Here is a 24,655-nt window from a genome sequence, read left to right as displayed (position 1 = left end):
CAGATCATTTCCTCCTTTATTGCTGACTTAGGGATTGTGACAAAAACAAAATACAAATTACTTTCCAAACTTAACAGTGAATTTGCATAATAAGATTGTTTGCAAAAGGGTCAGTCTCGTGAAAGCATGCTATTGTTAAAAAAAAAAAAATCACAGCACTTGGACAGAACACAGCAATAAGATCTGCCAAAGTGTATGAAGATCCAGAAGTGCCTAAAGACAATAAAAAAACAGAGACAGTTACTGAATGATGGCTGCTAGGACTGCGGATCAAACAAACAGAAAAGTAGTAAGTGTTATGTGCGGTTTTTAAATGGTATAGTTCCTGTGCTCTCAGGTACTTGGTTCACAGGATGGTGGGCAATGCTAGCGAGAGGGCACTGTCCTACATATAAACCCCTTCAAAGCTCTAAATCCTTATGGCTGGTTCCTAGAGAGAAGTGCACAGAAACTCAGCTGGCTGTAGCTGAACTGTGTTTTTATGACTTACAAGCAATGCCTGATTTACACCAGTGAATTTCAGGAGTTGTTCTGCCAAAGCAGATTACGTGAAGTGGCAAATATGCTCTACAATTGTACCAAAAAAATCTAAAAAAAAAAAAGCATTACAAAAAATTTTCAAATAAATCAAAGTTGACGAGTCAGGTCCTAAATACTCAAATTACATTAGATTTGTAAAGCAAAAACAGCAGGAAAATCTGACTTCAACAAACAACTATAAGATAAAATGTGATCAATAAACAGGCAGCAGCAGTAGGTATGGGCCTTAGACAAAAAATTTCTAAGGGTGAAGAAGATCACAGGAAATCATGAAAATACCTGGAGTAAGAGGGCTAGATATAAATTTACGGCAGTCTTCTGCACTGCTAAAGGCAGGCACAGGTAGGTGGTTTTTAGACTCTGATATGTTTAAGTCTTTTTCACCCCCTTTGTTCAGACACTGCCCCAAACACAGGCAATCAGGCACAGGAAGTTCACACATCAGCACTGTACCTTCCATCCCAACAATCTGAAGTTGGCTGAAGGTGGGGAAAAAATCCTCAAAAGCAAGAACTGAAACATCAGGGGCAGCCGTTCTGTCTTTTCTAATCAAGTACAGTGTCGGTTTCCTAACATTGGCCCTCATTTTCTCCTCAAAGTAATGAGAATGGATCAAAGTTGAGAACGGAAGCCTCACTTGTGCTACTCTTTTCCTTTATTGTGTTCTGAATAATAATATTTGCAACAGATATTTCCACTGTTGTCTTTACTTTCTCTGATTTTCATGATGTTCCAGAGGCTGTTCAGAACAATTTAGCCTCACCTGCTTTCTTGTGATCTCAGCTTTTTTGTTAGAGTGGCAAAACAGAAAACAATAGCATTTTCTTAAATCAGGCAGAACACACAAGCTCCTGTGTGTCCATTTAAGAACCAGCAGTCCTTGAAACTTGCTCTTTAGCAGCATGTCTAAACATGATTGTTCCAACTCCCAGTGCATGTGGAAGCTCTCGGCTCTGCTTTTTCAAAGCACAGGTAATTTTACAATGCACTTCTTTATCTGGCTGGGAATCTCAAAACAATTAATGCTTTGGAACTCATTCTGCCAGAGCTTTGCAAGTCTTCCATGCTTACATGCACACACCTTGGGAAGGATTAAAAATTGCTTTTATGAATTGTGGTGTTTAATTTTATTTAACATAATTGAGGCAATTCTGGGTTCAGCAGCTTCTAAGTCTAGAACTGTGGTTTAGAAAAGCTGCTATAAGATAGGCCCTGTTCTGTTCTGCTCTCACAAGCCAGTAAACCTTACAAGGTCATTCTATACTTCACTGCAATATTCTATACCCAAAGGGAAAAGAACAGAATTATGAGCCAGAAAGCCACGAGCCCCACCTGCACACAATACCAGAATACAGCTAAGCCTGCCTTCCCTACTTTGTTTATAAATTAAATTTTAGGTCACACAAAACATCATCAAATAGATCTATGAGTAAAGATGTGGTAGAGATGGAGAAAAAGAAGGGAGATTAGGACTTCATCTGGTCTTTAACACCTTTTCACAGTCTCACCCATTCCTACAAATTGCTTTCAGATTAAACACAAAAATCTCTTATTTGCTTCTCCACAATGGCATACTGTCCAGACCCACTGGTTTAGTTCTGGTCCCCAGTTTCTACTGCTACATCATGCAATGTATCAGTCAACAGGTACCAAACTCCCCTTTGCTGGCTGTGTTACTTCTTTGCTCAGGTACTTCATCGTTCCAAGGGGCAGAGATCTGAGTCTGCAAGTCCATTGGTGTCCAGGGAGACCCTTCTGTATAGATTTGAATTTCTCAGTTTTCTGTTCTCATAAACTAGTTTAACACAGCAAGAAATCATCCTCGAAAAACAGGTTATAAAACGGAAAGCCATTATCCATATGTCTGTTATGAAACAGACATTCCTAATTCCTGCCATCATTTCAACTATTAATATCACAATTCAGCAAGTCTGAGGCCTGAGACATCTGGACCCAGTGAGAAAATACTATGTGCCACAACAGGATAACACCAAATTGTTTTAAAAGGTCTGAAAATGTCTGTGCTGCTTCTGGAGTTACTGCTCTTCATATGAAATAAAATACAAACTATATTAGAAACTAATCCAGCACATTGGAACCTCCTGAATTACCCCATGAACCCAGAACGACCTCAGTATCAGCCCTGAGTACAGTCTGACTCAAAAACCTTGTGAGACTGCTCCTGGGTTGTGAAGGCAGTTCACATGTAACATAGAGCCAAAGGAAAAGAAGGAGTAACTTTGATTTTAAACTTCATCTAAAGAGTGCTTAGGCCTCTGAGAGGCCTCATATCTGCAATAGCTGGGGGCCATCCTTTCATCATAACAACTGCAGCAACTTTGTGCAAATTTCTGCATAGGCACAAAGCTGAAACAAGGGTACATAATCAGCAGATTATGGGACATTTTTCCTCACAGGGGCACATTCCATGTTTCAGTTACAAAGATGAAGCAGCATGATGGATTTCTGTTTGGTAATTTATTACTCTTACAATGATAACAGCAACAGTACACCTCAGAAATCACAACTATTACATAAGACCTTATCACTCTCTATAACTACCTGAAAGGATGTTGTGGTGAGGTGGAGACTGGCATCTTCTCCCATGTAACTAGCAATAGGACTACAGGAAATGGCCTCAAGTTGTGCCAGGGGAGGTGTTCAGGCTGCATACTAGGAAAAATCTCTTTTCCAAAAGAGTGGTCAGGCACTGAAATGGGGCTGCCCAGGGGGGTGGTGGAGTCACCATCTCTGGAGGTGTTCAGAAAACATTTAGATATTGTACTGAGGGATGTGATTTAGTGGGGAAATATTGATGGTTTTTAGACAGTTGGACTATACAATCTTGGAGGTCTTTCCCAACTTCAGTGATTCTATGACTCTATGAACTGCAAGAACAAAATTAGAAGATATATTCAGCACTTGGAAAAGCAGAAAAGAGCGGAAGCAGTTGGTAAGTGAGACATTGCTAAAAGTGGTCCAAAGTATGGGAAGAGGAAGGAAGAGCACTTCGTTCTTCCTCAAATACCAGAAAGAACTGCTCAAGTGCTATGCAGCACTTTGTAGGTTCAGAAGAAATCTACTCAAAGTCTTCTTTTCCCCAGCACAGTGAAGATCCAAGAGGAACAAAGAGGCACAACTACAGGTAAAATAATAAAATACACATTAAGCACTGACCCTGTACTTGTCATGAAAGGAACTAGCTTGTCTCCTGTTCAGGGGCTGCATTCAGCCTCTGCTGGAGGAGTGACTCGAGGCTTCAGAACCCTGGCCTTCCTTATCATCTTAATTTTCCTCTGACCTCATGGAATGCAAAATAAATTCCAGCTATGACAGACAAACATGACCCTTGGTACATGCTACAGTGTGCACAGATCTGTGCACATTAAGTAAAATGGAATGCTTCTCTTGACTTTGAGAGGGAATTTTCTATCCATTTCAGTGATGTTATTCCTTCATTCAGTTTCTTTAAGTACTTGTGAACTGAGTTTGATTTTCTTATTTCAGTGCAAATCAAGAGCTAGAAAGAGAAATTGCTAAAGATGCAAAACTCATTATTATGGGAAGATTTAATGCACAGACCCAAAACAAATGCATACTTCTAAAAAAAAAAAACCAAACAACTTTCAAATCTAAATAAGATATGCACTGAAAATTAAATTATGTTTCTATATCTGACTTGCTGCTGTATCCTTTGTTCTATTTTCTTTTGTTAAGCCAGGAAAATAAGGAAATATGTTGGGTATACCCATCGCTGAGTGACATATGAAAGACTTTGCCAAAAAAGAGTGGTTGGGTTTTGTTGTTTTTTTAGCTGAACATAATTTTGAAAAATACTTTGATCTATTTCTTCCCCGATCTGTTGGTAGATACACACACAAAAGGAAAGAAAAAGATCCAAACCTATAATTTGCAATGCCTGTTGCTATCATACTTATCTACATAACAGTCCAGTCCAGGCTAAATATAACTTCACCTTGGCCCTAATTCAGAACAATTTCACTGAATATCAATAGAAGATGATCAGCCAGTACTCAATCACTGCTGCACAGCAATAGTCAAACCCGTGATCTAAAGGAAATTCTCCCAGAGATTCAGACGTTAGCTTCTCTTTGCATTGCTTACTGCGATTTCAGTACAAATCTCAACAGTAATAAACTTCTGTCAGACAGAGACGCTCATAATCACTCTTCACTGTGATCAAAGGTAATACAAGCGTGTACATTACTCACCACGCAGAAACAAGCCTCCCAGACCACATTTCATCGCCACACCTACAAGAGCACTGGGAGCTCAAGCTTAAATTTGGAGTCAGGATAATATCTGGGCGATCTGTATTCCCCTTATAAAGATTTTGTTCTCACAAGGCCTTGGCTTCTTATAAAACGGTGGATTTTGCTCTCCTGTTGGCCTATTAGCTTTTATAAGAAGCTGGACAATACTCTATTATTTTTCATATCTTACAAGGGAATTCACATATATTAATAGTCTTAAGAATGAAAATCATTTGCTACCACTGACATGCAACAGGAACATTACATAGTAATAAAGAACTGCAAGGTTACTTAATACAAAATGCACTAGAGTGACTTAGAGCAAGCACACAATTTTTCTTTCTCTCATCCTTCCCACCTGGGGCAGAGCCAAAAAAAGACTCATGTTCCTACAGGAAGATACGGAGATATCATCAGGCAAAGCAGCAAGAAATGCTGCTTATATGGAGCAAATACAGCAAACCCAACATGTATGTACAAAAGGAGAAAGAAAAAGCAACTAGTAATATTTACAGATCCATCAGCAAAAAGTACTTGCTCTCTTAAAGAATATGAACACGAACAACAATCACCCTGTTACCCAGAGGCTCTCTGGATATTTGGAGCAACAAACTGAAGTCTACATTCTGACCCTAAGTTACTTCCCTCAGAGCCCTATAGACTTAAGACCACGATACTGTTATTGTTTCTTGAAAAGCACAAATCCCTGTTATTTATTCAGTGGGAAAAAACATCCGAGTTGTCTTTTGCCCAGAAAGTTTCTTACAGCTCAATGAGTAATAACTGGAGCAATAAAAAAAAGTCAGGTATAAAATCCAACACACACAAGTGCTCCAGCAGCACTACAATTAATCCTGGCCGAAGGCATAGGTAGAAGTATATCTTTGTGACTTAAAGAACACCTTTAGCACTTTAGGAGAAATGTGGATTCTCATCAAACTAGACAAGAAACGTGCATTTAGCTGGGCAGATCTGAGAGCACGAGAGGCAGGGGAGGAAGGGATGTAGTGCACAATCAGGTTTGAGCTCCAGTGTCCCTTATCCTACACCAGAACTTCAAACACTGAAATTAAAGACCTTCCTAGCACTATCTTTAGCAAGCAGAAAGCTGATGCTGAGTTCCTGCCTGTGAGCAGCCATGTAACTACAAAACCAGGAGAGAGCATTAAAGAATTCACAGCTACAGCACTTTGCACTCTTTCACTTCAGTTTTTGCTCGCTTCCCCCCACATTTCTGGCAAGCATACAGCTGTCGCTCACTGTGGTCACTCAGCACTCCCAGTCAGACTTACTCAGAAGCTCTTCCCTCCGGGAAAGGTGCAGAATGTAAGGGAGGAATTCCACGTCCAAGCCTGCTCTGTCCTCTGTGCTTCCTGAGAGCTTGCTGCTCCACTTCTCAGGCAGCGAATGACACACAGACTGAGGACGTTTGTCAAACCTCTGTCCCTTTGTGTGTTTAAAGGGAGGAAACTGGCATTAATGTTTAACAAGTCTAACACCAGCAAAGCCTTTCTCTGCTCTCTGACGTGCCGATTTTGATAGGACAGGCGTGTGAGAAATTTGGCAAGCCAAATATTTCCTTATGGTTGCCTGCAGCTTGGGAAAAAAAGTTCTGTTTTGTTTTTATTACTCTTTGGTTTGGAACTTGCAGGGGCCAGTCATTTACAGTTTGTTTCTGAACCTTTAAGCTGAGCTGACCTGACTGCCTGCTGCTAACAGAATAAGAGGAGCTGTACCAAGCACACCAAATCACATGCAGATGGACGTGGCTAACAAGCCTGCCCAACCTGAAGACCACGTGGATATCACAGCTGTCCAGAAAGGAAAGGGAGAGGTTAAAAATCCACATGCAAATGCTTTTAAGTCTCTGCCAACAGTTTGGAAAGGACAGAGGCTATCTGCCATCTCCTCTATTTGCCTATGTTGACATAATGTGGTTTTCTAAATCAGCAGCAAATCAAGGGGATAGAGGTTTCAGCCGAGAGTCATCTGATGGTTCTGCAGTTATTCAACTGTTGGCACTGCCAAGTCTTCCTTCAAGCCTCTGCAGCAGCCCCAAGGCACAGCTGCTTCCCTGGCAAATGTTCTCCTGCACACACACAGGGCTGAGTCAGCTGCAAGCACCTCTTGCTAACAACAAGAGGGTTAACCAATCTACCCATACCTGAGCATTACCAATACCAGCCTGTTCTAATCCACTGATGTTCCCCACATGAGCAGTCCTGCCTCCAGCCAGTATCCACCAGGAGAAAAAAAAAAAAACAAACAAAACACAGCAAGGCTTTCTGAGGCTTTGCTAGCAGGATTTGTATTACAAAGCATTTATATCCTACTTCAGTAGTTTCTGTTTTCACGCTTCAAGTAGTTGTGCTGTTACCTGGAAAAAGAGATGACTTCTGAGAAATTATAATGCATCGTTCTAAATACTGGAGCTGGCCCAAATGCAGCTAACCTCACTGTAAGGGCTACAAAACATCTGAAGTTTGGAAAAAGACACATCTAATGAAAACCATAAAGGTGGATGACCCAAAAGTCCTATACATCACCAAAGACTACAGGCACAATTTTGCAACCTCCTTGGCTTTATGCAGAATAAATGAGATGGGATTCTCCCCTACAGAGGGCTGAGCATTACTCTGAGACATTGTGCTGAAAAATTCTCTTGCTCAAAGCATCCTAGGCAGTGTAAACATCTTTTGTATGCATGCATTGTAATAATATGGGTTGCCATCTAACTATTTCCATTAGCTCCTGTTTTCCTCCTAGCAAGGAAACAGTTAAAGTTTAGTTTCCTTTTAAAGGCCATTTGCTGTTAATGTCCCCCTAGTGTGAATCTAGTGGTGATATTCAGTGTGGATACTGTATCAAGCACTTGGCTAACTCATAGTTTCTATACACCATTCTATCCCGGGAATAGTGGAATAGTCATTACAGTTACTCAGAGGACAAAGTCAGTGAAAAGAACATGAGAATTCTACATCAGTTCACTTCTTGCACTGCCTTTTTGGACAAACTATATCTTTTTTTTCCATCAGGGAAGAAACACAGAGCTCTTCCACTCAGTATTTCACTATGTTCGGATCTTCCTTTTAATCTCACCCTTTACAGGTTCTGTTCTATCTTTGAATTTGCTGTTCTGCTCAAGTGGGAAATTAGATTTTAGGATAACTCAATAGCAGGAAAGAAGCTAAAAGAACACAGACTTTCATCTCTAAACTTCTGGCTCAAATCTGGACTGATTATGGCAGAGAACAGAAATTGTTCCCCTAAACCAGTGGCTTTCCAACAGCTAAAGCATAAGCTTAAGAGAAGAGGCTCTTAGAGCAGCTCCTAACAAATAGATATTCATGGAATACGAAATGTCATCAGTAAAGCTCATAACTTGTATCTTTGTCAGTGTATTCATTGAGATCAATATCATCTCCCTTGTCCAGAAACCAATAGATTTTCATTCCTAAGAACAACTTCCCCCAGAAACTATGAAATATTGGCAGTACACTGTAAAAAATGCTTTGCACACCACTCCTGTGCTGTAACCCCTGTGGACTTCTGTCCAACTTTTATCCCCACTCCAACAAATAAATTAATGAAAAGGCATAGAACTCCTGCTCTGATTTTCTAATGCAGCACTGAATGCTTTAGCTAATATCTTGTTTGTTGCTTTTACTCACTACACGTCAGGGCAGTAAAAGCACTAGAAAGAAATCAGAAACCCTTCCAAAACCCTGCTGTTGTAATAATTTGCTGCAAAAATATAGAACAGTTTAGTTCAAGCCCTTGTATGACTGAGCATGCTCATGCAAAAATAGAAACCATCCGTGATTAAATATAGATTTCAGTGTCAGTCTAAGTAGTCTTTGTACTGGAACAGAACACAGTTGGGTTAAACACGCTGCTTTCAGTCTACCCTGTTAATGACAAGCCTCTGCTTTTTAAAAACTTGCTCCTTTTCATTTTAAAACCTATTTTCCAGAGTTTTTAAACAAATATAAGCCTTTTAGAAGAGAAAAGGTAACTTGAGTGATGACATCTAAAAGAACCGTGCATTTAAAGTGCCAGGAGAATTGAACTACTCTGAGAAGTAGTTAACCAAAGGAGTTACACGTTGCCTTCAAATAATAATAATGCAAACTTGACCTGAAGCTGCCTGAAAGAAAACATAACCAAAAATATTTTTCTCCTCAAAAAAACCTGTGCACAGAGGAGGGATAAATTAATAGGATTTCCAGCTGGGAAAAAGTGAACTGCTTGACTGGTTGCATTTAAGGTAAGCAATGTTTCTTCCTGATCTCATAACATCTAAAATGGATACAAAACAAAATAGCCAGATATGCAAAAGTTGTCAAAAATTCCCTACCAGAAACTGCTTGAGGAAGGCCCAAAAAGCTTGGTCCATTTTCCCAGTTTCATCCCTTTATCTAATTAGAAGCTCTCATTTTTCTCACAAACTGCTTTTCTCATCTTTAGACCTTTAGACAGTGGTTGCAAGAATATTTCTGCAGCCCTTCTAAAGAGATTTCAAACATGGACCTTCTGATCCACCTCCCCAGAGGTCACACCTGACCAAAGTGAGGGAGGGGAATGCAATGCCTCAGGCCACGGTAAGTCAGCACTCCACCAGTGCTTCTGACAGATAAAGGGCAGAAATTAAATCAAAGCCTCTACTCATGATTTTCCAATTTCAGGGTCATTTCAACCAATGTTTTGACTTGTTTCTGATAACATCAAGCACCATCCCCCACAGGCCGAGTTTGGGGCTGAGCTGTCCCAAACACACCACCATCACCACGTAAATAGCAGCTTTGTATTTCTGAACCAAACACAGTGTAGTGCTGCTGGGAACCAGCCTTCTGAAATTCTGTCAATGGCACAGTTCAAGATGTTTCCTCTTTAAAGGAGTACAATGGATTTTGCATCAGTTATTTATACGGTGGTCTGGCTGCAGCTTATTTGCACCGTTTTCTAAACATGGACAGCAAGGTGTGCTCAGACTTGGAGCTGCCACTCCACAACTGACAGAGCAAAAAAGCTTGACTTTTGAAGGGTACAAAATTAAGAACTGGTTTTAGGCAATCACAGATTGCACCTTTCCAAGCCAAAGTCTCACTGCATTCTCACCAGAATCCTTGAAAACAAGAGCCTATACACCCAGCTATGCATGAAACAGCAACTGTCAAGGCACTGAATCAGATCACCTTAAAGGTGTGCAAAACCACCAACTACTACCAGCTCTCTTACCTTCAGCATTTACACCTGCATGTCCACTGCACAGAAAAGTTCTCTTCTCCTGTTTGTTTGTTTTGGTGCTGAGTTGGGCATATTTTCCCACAGTATACCATTACAGTGCAATGTCGGTTGGCATCCAACCATCCCACTAAATGTTCTGTTAAGCTTAAATGGGCACATCATTCAAGACATTTTTACACATGAAGAACGGCTTGGTGACCCCCTAGATATCTGCAAATGATATCACATGGAGACTCCTTTAAACCATCCAATGAAATTTTGAGCCCAGGTGGAGAGGATTTCTCCCACAATGTTTTGAACTTGGGTGAAAACCATAACTGAAATGCAGCCATCCATAAAACGGAAGGAAGCATTTTTTCTATCACTACTCACATACTTATTTAAAAAAGGAAGAGGAAAAAAAAAAAAAAAAGGAAAAAAAAAAGGAAAAAAGGAGATGAGAGAACATCATAATTATGCTAAGACGATGGGAACCACACAGTGATTATTGGGAAAACTGTACACTTCTAAGTTTCAAAGAAGAACAAAGCCTTATTGTTTTACAGCATGGAGAGCCTCACGCTTTGAAGAATCTGCAGCAGAAATATGTTAAAAGAGGAAAAAACAAAAGAGAAAATGCACTGCCAGCACATTTTTAGGATAGCTCAAGGACATGGGCTTCCTGGGTGCACACAAGAGCTTGAGGCACGCTTGAAAGGTAAGATGCTTCCTCTGATTTACAAGTTATTGCTTTCTTCTCAGCAGCACCATCCAAAAAACTTGATGCAAGTAATAAATATAATAAACCCTTACATTCATATTCACATGAAATGAATATATGCTAAAAATTATACTTTTTTTTAACTTCTTTTTCATTAATATTTTTCTCATGGTGGGACCAGGGCTCTACCATTGTGAACACAGCCAGGTATCTCCATCAACACCCACAGTAGCAGAAAAAGAACTGCTTTACAGTGACCTGCCTTACCTGTTCATCCACAACACTGAGCCTGGCTCTGAACATTGCACCTCTGCACAAGGTGTGAGTACTTTTGTAAGTACAGGCAGACAAGACTCCATCTGAATGAATGTCTTTACAAGAAATTTGGACAATGTCTACTGTTCAACATGGAGATGAAACTCATTGTGTGTTTGGTCTTAGAGTGAACAACTGCCACTGATGCCCACCTGGGGATAGTATCAGAGTATCAGTTAAACCTAATGCCAGATACACGTGCAAATTCTTTTATATAGGAATTCTCAAGGTTTCAATTCCTAAGGCAAAATATTTCTAAATCCTCTGCCCAGGCCACAGCCACAAAATTCTTTTTTCAAAGGAAATAAAATATTTCATCTGGGTTTATTAATGAGTACTAAGAATTAATTTTAAAAAAAAAAAAAAAAGTATTTGCTGTAAATTGGATAAATTTGGCTTGACTAGGTCTGAATTATCTGTAATATCCAAAACCAAACAGTAAGCACCAAGCTCATGCAAAGACTTGCTGCTTGAGAAACAGAGCATCTGGCCTCCCCTTCACAGGATTGATGGGGGCTATGCAGAGACCCTGGAAAGCCAGATCAGACCTGATCTCTGGTTCAGCAGCAAGAGAGTACATCAACCTGAGAAGGCCTCCCCTCTGAATTTCAAACAACGTTATCTACAATAACAGCAAATAATTCAGGACTCGTGATAAACTTCAACATAGTCTTACTCCACAGGCTCAGTTACCTGGGAAATATGTCACAATTTTATGTTACACGTAAAGAATTATACACAATTAAGCAAGAACACTGTAAGCATCTTTGAAGAGATACAAGTCATTTGATATACACCATGCATCATCTTCACCTATGCTGGAAAAAAGCCAGTTCCTACCGATTAAAATTCTCTCCCATTAACTTGAGTTCTGAAGGCCTGAACCACAAAGTCAGCACAAACAAATCTCAGTGCATGTCAGGCTAATGAAGCTGACAAATGGTTGGTGACAGCTGGAATGGTCTTACTCACTGCTGGGAGATAAAAACCAAAACCTATACTTAGAGGTTTGTGGGTTTCCAGGCTAAAAGAGAGATGCAACTCAGAGATCAGAAATACTCTAGTGGATATCTGGTTGCTAATGTGCACAGAAGTCGATGCTTCAAAGATACCAGTCAATTAAAGCAGATGGAATGAGCAGAAAACAAAAGCACAAAGTTTTGTGGATAAGCATCAGTCCAGATTTCAATTTTAATCATGCGTGACTATACCTGATTCAAAGATCCAACTAAAAGTATTTAGAAATAAGACCATCTACAAATGTCATTAGACTAAGAGCCTAACCACTTGCAATGCTGTGCTCAAAGTAGTTTGAAGAACTAATTCTTTGCTGGTACAAATCTCAGGCACCCTGCTCTATAACCCACTGACATCAGCAGCCACAGTTTATCAGGTTATTAAATCATGACTTCCCAGCTGGAGAGCACTCTCCAATTCAGTGAGAATGACACCACTTCTGTGCAGATTGGGAAGAAAGACAACAGCCTGCACCACAAACCCAACCCGTACCAAAACTAACATGATTATAGTGACGTAGTTTTCCAGACTAAAAGCCACACGGTCCTTTCACACAACTGGAACAAAGACTGGTTTCTGCTTTGGCAACCTTCCCAAATCAAACCCTGTGACACGAAACTAAAAGGATGTTTGTTCAAGCTTATTGTGGCAGTCTCTTTATGAACACGCTGCTAAAATCAGCATATTCTTTAAATATATATATATATATATATATATATTTCCTACACTAAAAATTCATCTTCCAAAATTGATTCTGTTTCTCATTCAAACTCAGCTTGTGTTAAGGCAACATCACCTGGCAGGAGGGCAGCACTTCTATCTCCAGTTAGTTTTGAAAATCTTCTCCTTTTTTGTTAGGCCAAATAAACTACAAATTTGAAAACTGTGTTTTGCTAGGTAGAACATAACATAATTATAGGTTTATTTTAATACTATATAGTTTTGGTGTGATTTTTAAGTCAGAGCGGTTAGTCATTTCTGCGTTCAAAATTGCACTGGAAAAAAAACACACAATATTAGAGCAAACGCTATAAATTAATGCACCAATTCGAACTAAATTTCTGCACAAATTACAAAGACAACAAGCATGAAATGACTTCAAATCAGTATTATTTTTTATGGAAAAGCAAGTCATTGTAGGGAGATCTGCAATTGACCCTGTGTTGATCCTCTTAAGTATGGACACGCAAACCAAGAAGACATCTGGTGCTGAACAGTCACGCACCAGTTGTGCACTGTGCTTTCTCACTGGAGAGTTAATAAGATTTCAGAGCTGCTTCCTGCCAGAATTGTTAAGTCGTCCCTTTCAACTACACAAGGTGCTTTCCTGAGCTTCTGCTCCTTGGCTTTCATATCAGTGACTCACAAGATAGAATTAAAACCGTGTCCTTGAAGTTCACTGAAAGCCAGAATTATAGTCTCATTTCGTACGTTTAACTATCATCTTGCAAATGTATCAGCTACATAACAGGAAACAACATCAGTATGTTCCCAATGGGTTGGGCCCAAGAGCACCCCTAGTCTGGGCTCTGTTATCGACCAAGACCTAGGCAGATGCCTAATGAAGGAAGTAAGAACAAGATGTACATGCAGTACTGCTCAGCCAAAGGGCTTGGAGACTTGCTGCCTCACAGATTTTGCTGCTGTGGTTAAAAGCCTTTTGTAGATTTTTCTTCCATAAATTTGTCCACTGCAACCTCAAGCAGAAGTTCCACTGCTTGAAGACATGCTGCATAGAAGTACCTTCCTTTCAAACTGCCTCCTTCCAGTTTAAAATGAAGCCTATTTATTTTAAAATGGAAATAGATGCTTTTTTTCCCCCCTATTTACTGCCACTCTTCCACCTACAATTCCAGAGACTTCACTAACACCACTCTCCACTCCTTTTCACTCCAGGCTGAGGACTGCAGGTCAATCTATTCTTGCCGCACTGAGACAATGTTCTATAACTTTAACCATCTAGTCATCTTTTTACAATACTTTTTCGCAGTCAAGCTCATGCCACCCCCAAGGCACATATAAATGTCTATTTTTAACAAATGATCAATGAACTCCAGATATTTTCAGAAGTAATCAGTATGTATTTAAACTATTTCACTGTCTTCAGATCAAAAGGTTTTCTTCTCCTGTGTTTAGAGAAGAAATCAGTGAATCTCACAATTTCTCAGGTGAGAAACTGATTATTCTCCACTAAAACAGTCTTCATTTTCTCCTCTGCCTCCTCATTTTCTAAACTGCTGATAGCACAACTGTGGAGGAGAAAAGGCATGAGGGGTACCTCATATTGTATAGATATACTATAGACAAGCATCTTCTCTCCACTGAAGACTGTTGTGATTAAAATTCAAATCTATGATCTATGATGATTTGCTTTGCAAACAAAGCTGTCAGAAAGACTATTATAGATTTCACTATAATTTGCATCTGAAAGAGATAGGAACACTGTACCACTGTAACATACCTTGCATCTACATAAGCTGCGACAAAACCAGGACAAGAAAATAATACCAAAAAGAGTTCTTAGACAAAAAGAGACAAATACACCTATGTTATGCCAGTATCAGCCCTTACTGAAACTCTACCCTACAAATTACATATGCAGTTTTCCAAATCTCCATTTAAATTTGGTACTACAATGAGACAGTGGCTGTTCAGTTTAAGTGGAACTTTGAATGTGTTTGCAATAAATTCTGCAAGCCTTGAAGTTTTATAATGCCAGCATTTACCCCACTGATTTACAGTCTGACTAAGATGACGAATCCCCATTGCTGACTCAAATATCCTCCTACAGGGTTTCACAAAGACAGCTGAAGAAGATTACTTAAGGCAAAATAATGGATGGAGAACTGGCGCATGACAATCTGTTCATCTCCTCACCTGTCATGCAAGTGCAACTCAAAGATTTTCCTCAGCTTCAGGTTCATGCTTGTACTTATAAAAACATTTTATTTTTAATCTAATCAAAACAGATGGCAATGATAAGGAAAGAGTTTATTTGACAATTACTATCCAACAAGTCAGCATCCTACAGAATTTTCAAAGCCATTAAGAATGGAAAAGATTCTAAAATGGAAGAGTAGGTCCAAGGTTTACTTGAGTCTTGACCAAAGCTCACAGCACTTAACGATCTGTCCGCACTGATGAAAGGATGATGAATGACATGAGAATGCCAGACATTATTAAGGATTTAGTTTTAATAACCACATATCTGTATGCCTCTAGGAATTCCTTTATCCACTCCTTCTCCTTACACCCTCACTATTCTGTTTTCTACAGATTTGAAGAGAAACCAAATGCACAAACTAACAAAGTGGGAATTGCATAAGGATAGTAGGTCCACTTCTGCTGAGTTTGAACAAAGCTACTATTGCAAAATGGGACTAACAAAAGGCACTAGGATGGATGCAGTCAGATGCCTGATTTAAAAAGAGAAATGACAACAACACCTGGAGGAAGAAAGGCAAATCAACATAATGAAAGATTTAGACAAGAGAAGGGTGTGACAGTGCCACAGAGGAAGTCACTAGCAGAAGCCAGACCAGGGTCAGGGTTCTGCCTAGGGCAGATTATTAATTAAGGTGATTATTATGACTAGGTGACTATTTTGTAGTCAACCTATCCCTGTGGTAATCAGAATGAGACCATCCATCCAACTAAGGAACATTTCCTGAAACTACTGTGATTCCATAGTGTATGTAGACAAGAGAGAAGGTATAGCAAGAGAAATGATTAGACACAAAAGGCAAGGAAGTGGTAAACATACGTGCATCAAATTTGGAAGGATGATCAAAACTGAGAAAAAAAGGCAGGAAGTTTAAAGACAAAACAGAGATTTTGCTTTAAATAAAAGGAAAAAGTAAACTACTAAAAGAAAAATGAATTTCATTGCCTCCATCCTAAAAAATCTCAAAAATTAATTCCTGTTTTCCCTTTTTTTTTTTTACTGTTTGTGGTTGGAAAAGTTCAAAATACAATGGTGATTATGCCAAACCAAGCCTGGATTCGACACGACTTTCAAGTTGACCTACAGCTCCCTGCTAAGATCAAAGCTAACTCTCTTTGATCTTTCTCTCCAAGCTTCTCCATCTATGCTGGTTACTCTACCTGGCAGCTGCCAGGACAGGGACTTTGTGTCCCTGACGTTTCATTTTCAAGCAAGTAAATTAATCTGTAATTATGTGATCTACTCACTTGAATCACAATCTTTACTAATCTATTTGAAACAACAAAGCTCTCCCAGTATAACCCTCCCATGCAAGCACTGTAGTGCTGGCAGCTAGGTCTAGCCTTGGAACAGCCTATCAGGTATGCTACCCTCAAGAAAGCATGGCCAGCCCTCCCTGTTCAAAGTGATTGGAGCACATCAATTGCATTAGTACATCCCATTCTGCCAAGGTGTACAAGGAATAAACGAGAATTCCATCATTTCTCCCCTCTAGCACATTCATTTCTGGACGCAAAACCATTCTACTGCCCCCTGCATAATGCCTTACAGAGTTTTGAACTTTCTAAGGTAGATAAATGAGGAAGACGCTATGTCTAATACCTAGCATAACTGTATTACCACAGTACAGGGACTCCATAGACTGTGCAAGTTATTTATACATTCTGTGTCAATAATGGAGTTTTGTTTTGATCCAAAAGAAAAGTGAAGATACTGACATGTTATTAGGCAAGGCAACTTAGAAGAGGGATTCAGAACAGACTGTTCCACAGAAACTGCAGGTTTAAGCAATGGTTTTGTAACTGTCAGTCACAGAAAAGGAGGAGTCAGTGGACCTGTTCTCTGTGAAGGCCACAAGCTGAATCAGTATTGTTTTGTGAAGACTGTGGCCAAGAACAAGACTCCTTCTGACTAGGATGTATGAACTTGTTGACCATGAGTTGTTTATTTGCATTCCAAAGCAATATTTCAAAGAAGAGTTGCCCAAGGGATACATCTTGTCTTCTAAACAATCTTTTTTCATTGTAAAATAATGCACAAGGGAGCAATTACTGACACTAGACTTCCTGCTGTATCATGATTGAAATATACCTGTTATTTAAAGGCATCTGCATCACTGCGCACAATCACATCACAGCCTCCTGATGGACTGGAACTTTATCAGGATAGCATTTCCAGGCCACACATAAATATGCCCAATTTTGCAAGCCCACTGTCTTCCCTGGCCTAGTTTAAACAGACTGATTCCTTCAGGATTGCCAGGTATGGGGAGTTAAAGTGTCCTTGGCTACAGTACTGAGTCTGGGAAACACATTACACAGTACTGAGACAGGCTACTTTTTCCCCCTACCTGTCAATGTTAAACTGTTAATCTACTTGTTCCATAAATGACTTAATGCTACAGAAATGACCAGAAATAAGCAAAACAACAAAGATGTACCCCATGCTTTACATTCAGCACTTTCCTACTTGCTGCTAGAACTGCAGCATGAGGCACTCTCATTACTCTGCCAATGCAGATGATGTACATAAAATGTGACAGAAACTGATGCAAAATACAAACTGGGGATTAGCAATACAGAAAAACAGACACCGATATGTAGTCCAGAAATTTAGCTCTACCTGACTGAAGCCTACACAATGCCTTCTACACAGGTCCTTCCTTGCAATCATCATAACCTGCCAGTGAGCCACAATAACACAAGAGAAATATGCCAGAAAAAGCTCTTCTCATACCTCAATTCCTCCACTTTATAAAATTTTCTCTCAACCCAGCAAAGCTCTCTGTCAGAGTAGAGTTTTCTTGCCTTTGAACTAAGACTTTGAACAGACAAACTTCTCAGGGTCCACATAGCCTTCAGTTCACTTACCTATCCAGACTGTCCTGAGGCACTTTAGTCCCTCCAGCTCTGCTGTTGATATTGGTATTCTTGTTGGCAGTCATGGTCATTTCTGCTTTCTAGAAATCTGGATATCTGTGAGAAGAAAAGTCAATTAAGCATCAACAAGACCCAGCGACAATTAACTTTTCAAGATTTCTAGAAGCACTATACTCTGTAAAGGCACTTCTCCAGAATGCTTTTTATTCTATAAAATGCAATGCAATTATTCTTGATATGGTCATGTGAAACTACACCCCATCTCTCCATTGCTGTTGCTTCGCATCCACATCCAAGTTACTAGTAATATAATTGTGCCTGGCTTCCAGCTACGCAAAAGATTCTAAATTGAAGGAACAATTTTTTTTGTTCATAATTCTAAAGTATAGGTCCATGAATATTATGGAAATAATTTCAAACAGTGAAATATATTCAATAGCAAGAAGGTTGAATACAGTTTTCAAATCTGCTTGTGACATGAAAATGTCTACAGGTGATTTCTATCCTATTCAGCCACAAGACTGTTTAAGTAAAACTGTCTTCTGACTACATAAGGCCTCAGGTAATATGAAGAATCATTACTAATTTCTACTTTTTCTCCAGTAATACTAAGGCATGAGAATTGGTAACAAATCAAAAGCTCTAAATTAAATTTTAGCCATGTCAAAAACCCTACATAACCACTCATGCATTCTAGAATTCCCATTACAAGGGAACATTAGTGTCTTCCTGACTTCACTAACTCCTGACTAACGATCATCTCAAAAAGAGAAACTAAGAAGCTGCCAGAAGCACATAAATATTGTTTGCTCTTCTATACAAGCAGGAGGCAAAAAGAATACCAGATGCATGGAAGAAAGCCAAGACAGAGATGGCAGACAGTATAGAGAAGCCTTTGCAAGTGAATTCCCACAACAGGTATAAAAACAGTAAACAGAATGCTAAGATTCATTCTTATTAGTAAAGAGGTTTGGAAGGAGAACTTGAGGGGAAAAAGAAAAAAATCTAGAAAAAAAATTCTCCCAGACAAACACAGAGAAAAGGCAGCTCAACCTTCTGAAGGTCCCTCACACACATAAGAAAGGAAGGACAATGAGTGGAGAATTGATCGCCCAAATGATAAGCCTTACTGCTGTAACATTGCTGCACATGAGCTATGGAACAGCTCAATATCATAAAACACTTCACCCAAACCCCACTTCCTCAACAGAGATGTTGTGCTGAGCAGGTAGGGAGAATGTAATCCCCAAGGATGTGAAAGTAATAACATCTGCCACCACACCTCAGAGTTAACTATATTCCACATTGCTCTTCATATATATTATATATATACACACTGTATATATATGCATATATATATATATATATATATATATATATACACTTTCCTACTGACCTGAGATTCCTCTTCACTTGTAGGCTAAAATACGTACCACAATTTGAAGTACTGCCTTCCTGGAGCTGACCAGAACTATCAATTTTTACAACCATTAATGGCATAGTTAATGCAAAAATAAGGAGTATTACAAAACATCTTGTTTACTCAAACCCACAGTAAGTCCTGACAGCTTGAGAAGCCAACTGTAATGTGATGCTGAAAAGCAAGCTGGGTATTGACAACACACAAAACCCTTGTACAAACACACCCATTGCACTTAGAAGGACATTCTCTTAACCACTCTATTCCAAACAGTTCTGCCACAAATTGGGTCAGAAAATCTCCTGGTGATTGCAGTTCCAAATGCAGAGTTAATCACACTGACTACAGATTGCACATCTACTTATCCTTCTCTGGTTTTCTTGTGTGTTTCAGTGTTCCCAGAGTGCACGGAGAGTTTCTTTCCAATTGGTAACATTTTTTCTTTTATACTGAAACTCCCCAAATTCCTCCAATGTCCCAGTTTTACTGTTTTACTGTCCAGATTGCAGGGCTGTAAAGTACTGCCTGTTCTGGCTGGAAAAGGACTTGCCTGGGAAAAGAAAGAAAAGCCTCTGATTTTGGTCAAACTTTCTAGGACTGTGCACTCAACAGGGAACTGGGAGATTTTCCTAATGTTTCTACCTACATGTTCATTACTTTGACTGTATTAAATCTAAAGAATTTATTAGCAGTCAAGGTGAGAAATACAAGAGATACAAGTGTGGCATAAGGTGAATAACTGTTAGCAGGCATATGTTACCAGTCATTTTGCAAGACTTGCTTTTCTACTGAAGATCAAAAAAGCTTACAGGACCCCTCAAAATTAGGGGCACACATAAAAGATAGGAAACAGCAGCATAAAAGCAAACTAAGAGTTATCCATCTTACACTTTTCCCACACCCAAGATCAAATGATAAAAAAAAAAAAAAGAAAGCAAGCATACAATTACATCACATCGTATGATTTTTACGAAAGCTTTGCACTTATCAAATTTCAGCTTTCCAGCAGCTTGATAAAATCATTGTGGTACATATATATATACACACACACACTATTTTAACTCCTCACTTCAAAGTTAACTTGAATATTAAACATGCCAAACTGATTTGTTTTCAGCAAAATGGGAATCCTAAAGTAACATTTCACAAGATATATTGATTTAGTGATAGGTACGTTTCTCTCCATGCAGTTGACAGTCTGTTGTACACAGTAAAGTTTTTTCTATGAAATTTTTCTTTAAAGTTTCTTTTTCATGAGCATTATACTGCAGGTGATGTTGGTATCATTCCAGCATAAGCAGAGAAAATCCAAATATCCAAACAACATGGAAGAAAACTTTTCATTAATTTAATGAAGTACCTAAAAGCGTAGTTAAAAGTAGTCAAGAATTTAAAGTCTTAAACAAAACAACAAAAAAATCTTAAAGCCAAAAAGCAGGGGGAACATGGAACCAAACAATTTAACAATCATGATCTTCCAGGGCCTTTTAATGAGTCTGACAGTTCTGTAAGTTTATATGAATTGCTTTTTTGGTAAGAATCACATCCCTTGGGTTTATGTGAGAGCATTCACCATCATAATATTTATATTTTATTCTTCATGAAGCAATGAAAAAACACTCCCAAGAATTATGACATACTGTTAAAAAACAAATCCAAAAATAGTCATGTCACACGGCTTCTGCGCTGCCTAGGGTACCAGCTAACTACACTGGCCTAAAAAGTCCAGTATTTTGATTTATTTGTAAATACAAAGAATGACTGTAAAACCCTTGATTAGCCATAACTCATATTTCAGCCTCTAGTGGTAAAAAAGTGGATTTAGATGAGACATCAGGAAGAAATTCTTTACTGTGAGGGTGGTGTTGCACTGGCACAGGTTGCCCAGTGAGGCAACAGATGCCCCAATCCCTGGAAATATCCAAGACCAGGCTGGATGGGGCTGCGTGCAACCTGGTCTACTGGGAGGCGTTCCTGCCTATAGCAGAGGGGCTGGAACTCGATGATCTTAAATGTCCTTTCAAACATAAATCTATGACTCTGATCTAATGAGCAAGTGGTAGAATTCATTTATTTGTTTTTACCATCTGAGAGCCCATGAGGTCTCAAGAAACTTCAGTTTTCCTACACACAATCTAGCCATCTGTTCCTGCACAGTAAGAACTGTGCACCTCTCCAGCGTAAGGTGAATCCCATTGAACCTGGTTATTTACATTTAGGTTCAGATGCCTTGATGTCTTCGAATAATTCAATTTAGGAATGAATATTCTCTATCTTCTGCCAGTAAAATGGGAGCAGAAGAGCACTTTTTGTGTGAAACTCCTGCAGCTCAATAAACATGCATGCTTTTGTTTGTTTGCTTGGTGGCTTTGTTTTTTTAATACTCTGCTCAATAGCCCTTCCTATCCATATGGTTATTTTCCCCACTTAGAGCAGATTCTTTGCACTCCACTCATTGCACTCATTTCCAGGGTGTATTTTCCGTTAAATATACAGTTCCAATAAAATAGTCCTTAGAGTATGTTGCAATCCCTCAAAGTCAGGTTTTGGAGTGCTGGGAACATTAGAACTGTTAATTGCATTGTAATTAACACATGTTCAAATTCTACAAAGAAAACTTGAGTGTCCAACAAGGGCATCAAGCGTGCTTTGACCTTCTGCTGTTAATTCTGAGCAAGGTCTGTAGGTGACGGTTCATTGTATGTAAAATATTTGTTGTCTTACGCGCTACAAATTATATTTAACTGTCCTAGACCAAACCAATCTGTACTGCAAGCAAGATAATGCTATCAGTACAGTTTGGGTTCTTGAGATCTGCATACACCCCACAGCTTTTTAAAACAGAGTGCTTTTCTTCTCAAAATTCCACTAATCAGGACAACATGGAGTAATATGGGTTTTGGCCTGCAGCATAGGGCAGAGACCTGACAGGAGAATATCAGAGGGAGCAGTTCAGGCTGTGAAGACCAAGTCATTTTTTCACAAGCATGCCTTATGATAAAGACAAAATCTCAGAAATACATCTTAATAGTGGCTTATTTTTCTTTTAGCTGTAGCTACGGCAGAATGTCTGTAGGCATAAGAAGTCAGTTAAAATAGATAACATGCTTTTCTGAGCATCTTAGGAAATCTTGCCCACATTTCAAGAGGTGTTCTACAGCCAAACCTCTATTTAAGAGATGCAGCTTAGCTTTGTGGCAGTTTGCCTATTCTCTTCCAGTAAAACAGACAATTATGTCCTCCTAGAACAACATATCAGCTCTGATGAAGTGGAAAGTCCAATTAAATCTTAAAGGATTTCTGACTTTAAAGGGCTTCTACAGAGACTCCAAAGAATGTTGTTACAAGGATTACGTGCTTGCATCAGGTATATCTGTTCTCTGAGCTGGGCCCACAGTAAGTTTAGCAATGCAGTACTGTACAACCTAACAAAGAGCTAAATCAGCAGCTCAACAAGGGCTGGTGTGGAGAAATTCAGAATTAAATCATCTATCTCATCCAAACTTTTCTTTTTACAGCGCAACTAACCTAAATATAATCCCACCAACAAATTTCTTGCAAGACAAAAGAATAAACTGTCCTTGTGGCTGGTCCTAAAGAGTTCAGAAACAGACCTTGTGTTGCCAGCAAAGCACACAAGCCTGAGCTGTACTGCGTTCTAGCATAATCTCTATAGGAGAGAAACAATATCATGCCATTCATACAGCTGCTGATATCCCAGTCCTTGGCTGAGAATAATGCTTGTATATAGCAGACACAAAGGAAAAGAGTTTGTCAAATTACCCACCTATTTGACACTGCAAAAGACACATATTTTAGCTATCCTTAACTCTATAATTTCATCCAAAGTTTCTCTGCTCATAATCCAGTGAAAGCCTGGTTCCACTCAAATTGACAGCCCTCTGCTAGGCTTTCATGGCTATTTTACAACCACACTTCTAACAGAAATTTACTGATACAACCAACGATGGGTCATTGCATACATTGCAGTCCAAAAGTTGTGTTCAAATTAAGAGTTAAGTGCTAAGCTTTCCTCAACACTGCTGGGGTAACCACGACTTCAAAATGGAACGAAGACAAGAAAATAGAAGAGCCCAGTGTATCATGCAAGTTCACCAGCCTTTTAGGGTGTAATTTTCACTAATACTAGGGTGAACATCTTTCTCAGGTTATGAAAGACACATTCTATTTGAAAAAATTCTGAACAGATTTACAAGATCTCCCTGGTACTTAGGGTGCTTGTTTCATCTTACTTCAGTATTAAAAAGAAGCAGTAAAGTTGGTCTGCTCTCAGACATCACCAGAATTAGATGTCAGTTGAAGAAGCTGGAGTGAATCCAGCTTTTGGACTGAATCCGACTTCCCTTCACCCACAGGTGAAAGATGTACTGATTCATGCCACATCTATTGCAGTCTGCAAAAGCTACTTTGTGTCTAGATTGAAGCTCATACAAGACTTCCAACATAGATAGATTGTACTATTGCCATACCAGCAGGGAAGTAAATTCATCCTGACCTTTACCAACCTGTCTGTGCTAAAGGAGTACTTAAAAGAGCTCTCACTGAACACAGAAGACCTGTATTTTAAAAAGTACATTAACTGGTTCAAGCTTATCTTCATTTGAAATATCAGGTAGAAAGAATTTAAAACACAACACAGTTCACTGGTACTATTATGAACTTGAAGGAAATTTAACTCCACAGCAACATGGGCAGGAAGGTTGATGGCAGGCATGCGCCATGGCCTTGTGGCTCCAGTAAGAAGTCAGAGCAATTGAGGCAGCAGTGTGAACTTGCACAGCCTTAGCCAGCCATGAAACACCTTCTCACTAACCCTTAAAAGCTGATTTCAATCTGAAATGCTGCAGCCCTATTCTCTGATGCTCATGCTAGTCATACAGCCTCAGTCCCTCATACAACTTGTCTGGTTCAAAGAATTGATTCATCTGAAAACCAGTCATGTTTTTGTCTTCTGTTGAAGCTAGTTTTCAGCCATTCATCCAAGTTCCTCAAAATTCCTTCAAAATATGTGCCACCTAAACTAAATACTAACAGAAAGGCACACAGATAGTTTGTATCATTATCTAACAAAGAGTATATTGGAGTTGAGAAGATGAAGCCCAAACAAATATGCTCTTGTGCTAATGCCAAAGGTATTTAGTATGTCCCCACACACTTACTGATACCATAAACAATATTTTCAAGTTTCTCTTTAAGGCAGAAATCTCTTCAAGAACACTGCTATAAACATTATCAACACATTCCCTGAGTGCATAGAAGAAAAATAAAATGTAGGGCTTGCTAACGTGCTAGATATTT

General features: G+C 39.2%; 1 protein-coding gene across 13 annotated transcripts in view; it reads right to left on the bottom strand.

The window, feature by feature from the left end:
• The window catches only part of DENND2B (DENN domain containing 2B), a 139,642-nt gene that overhangs the window by 61,932 nt on the left and 53,055 nt on the right, over positions 1-24,655 (bottom strand). For 11 of the 13 annotated variants that reach the window (XR_014947068.1, XR_014947069.1, XM_032445153.2 and 8 more), the window contains one exon: positions 17,908-18,012. Coding sequence is in view for 7 of the 13 variants with exons in the window: in XM_032445153.2 (XP_032301044.2) it covers positions 17,908-17,987 (80 nt within the window). In the remaining 6 variants the exon portion in view is untranslated. Of the gene's footprint in view, positions 1-6,106; positions 6,287-17,907; positions 18,013-24,655 lie in introns of those variants that run through there. The other 2 variants (XM_032445157.2, XM_032445154.2) reach the window with 2 other exon arrangements.

The sequence above is a fragment of the Coturnix japonica genome, chromosome 5 (assembly GCF_054131305.1).
Source record: "Coturnix japonica strain WE chromosome 5, WE-NBRP24, whole genome shotgun sequence".
Classification (NCBI taxonomy): Eukaryota; Metazoa; Chordata; class Aves; order Galliformes; family Phasianidae; genus Coturnix; species Coturnix japonica.
This window is presented reverse-complemented; position numbering and strand designations above follow the sequence as displayed.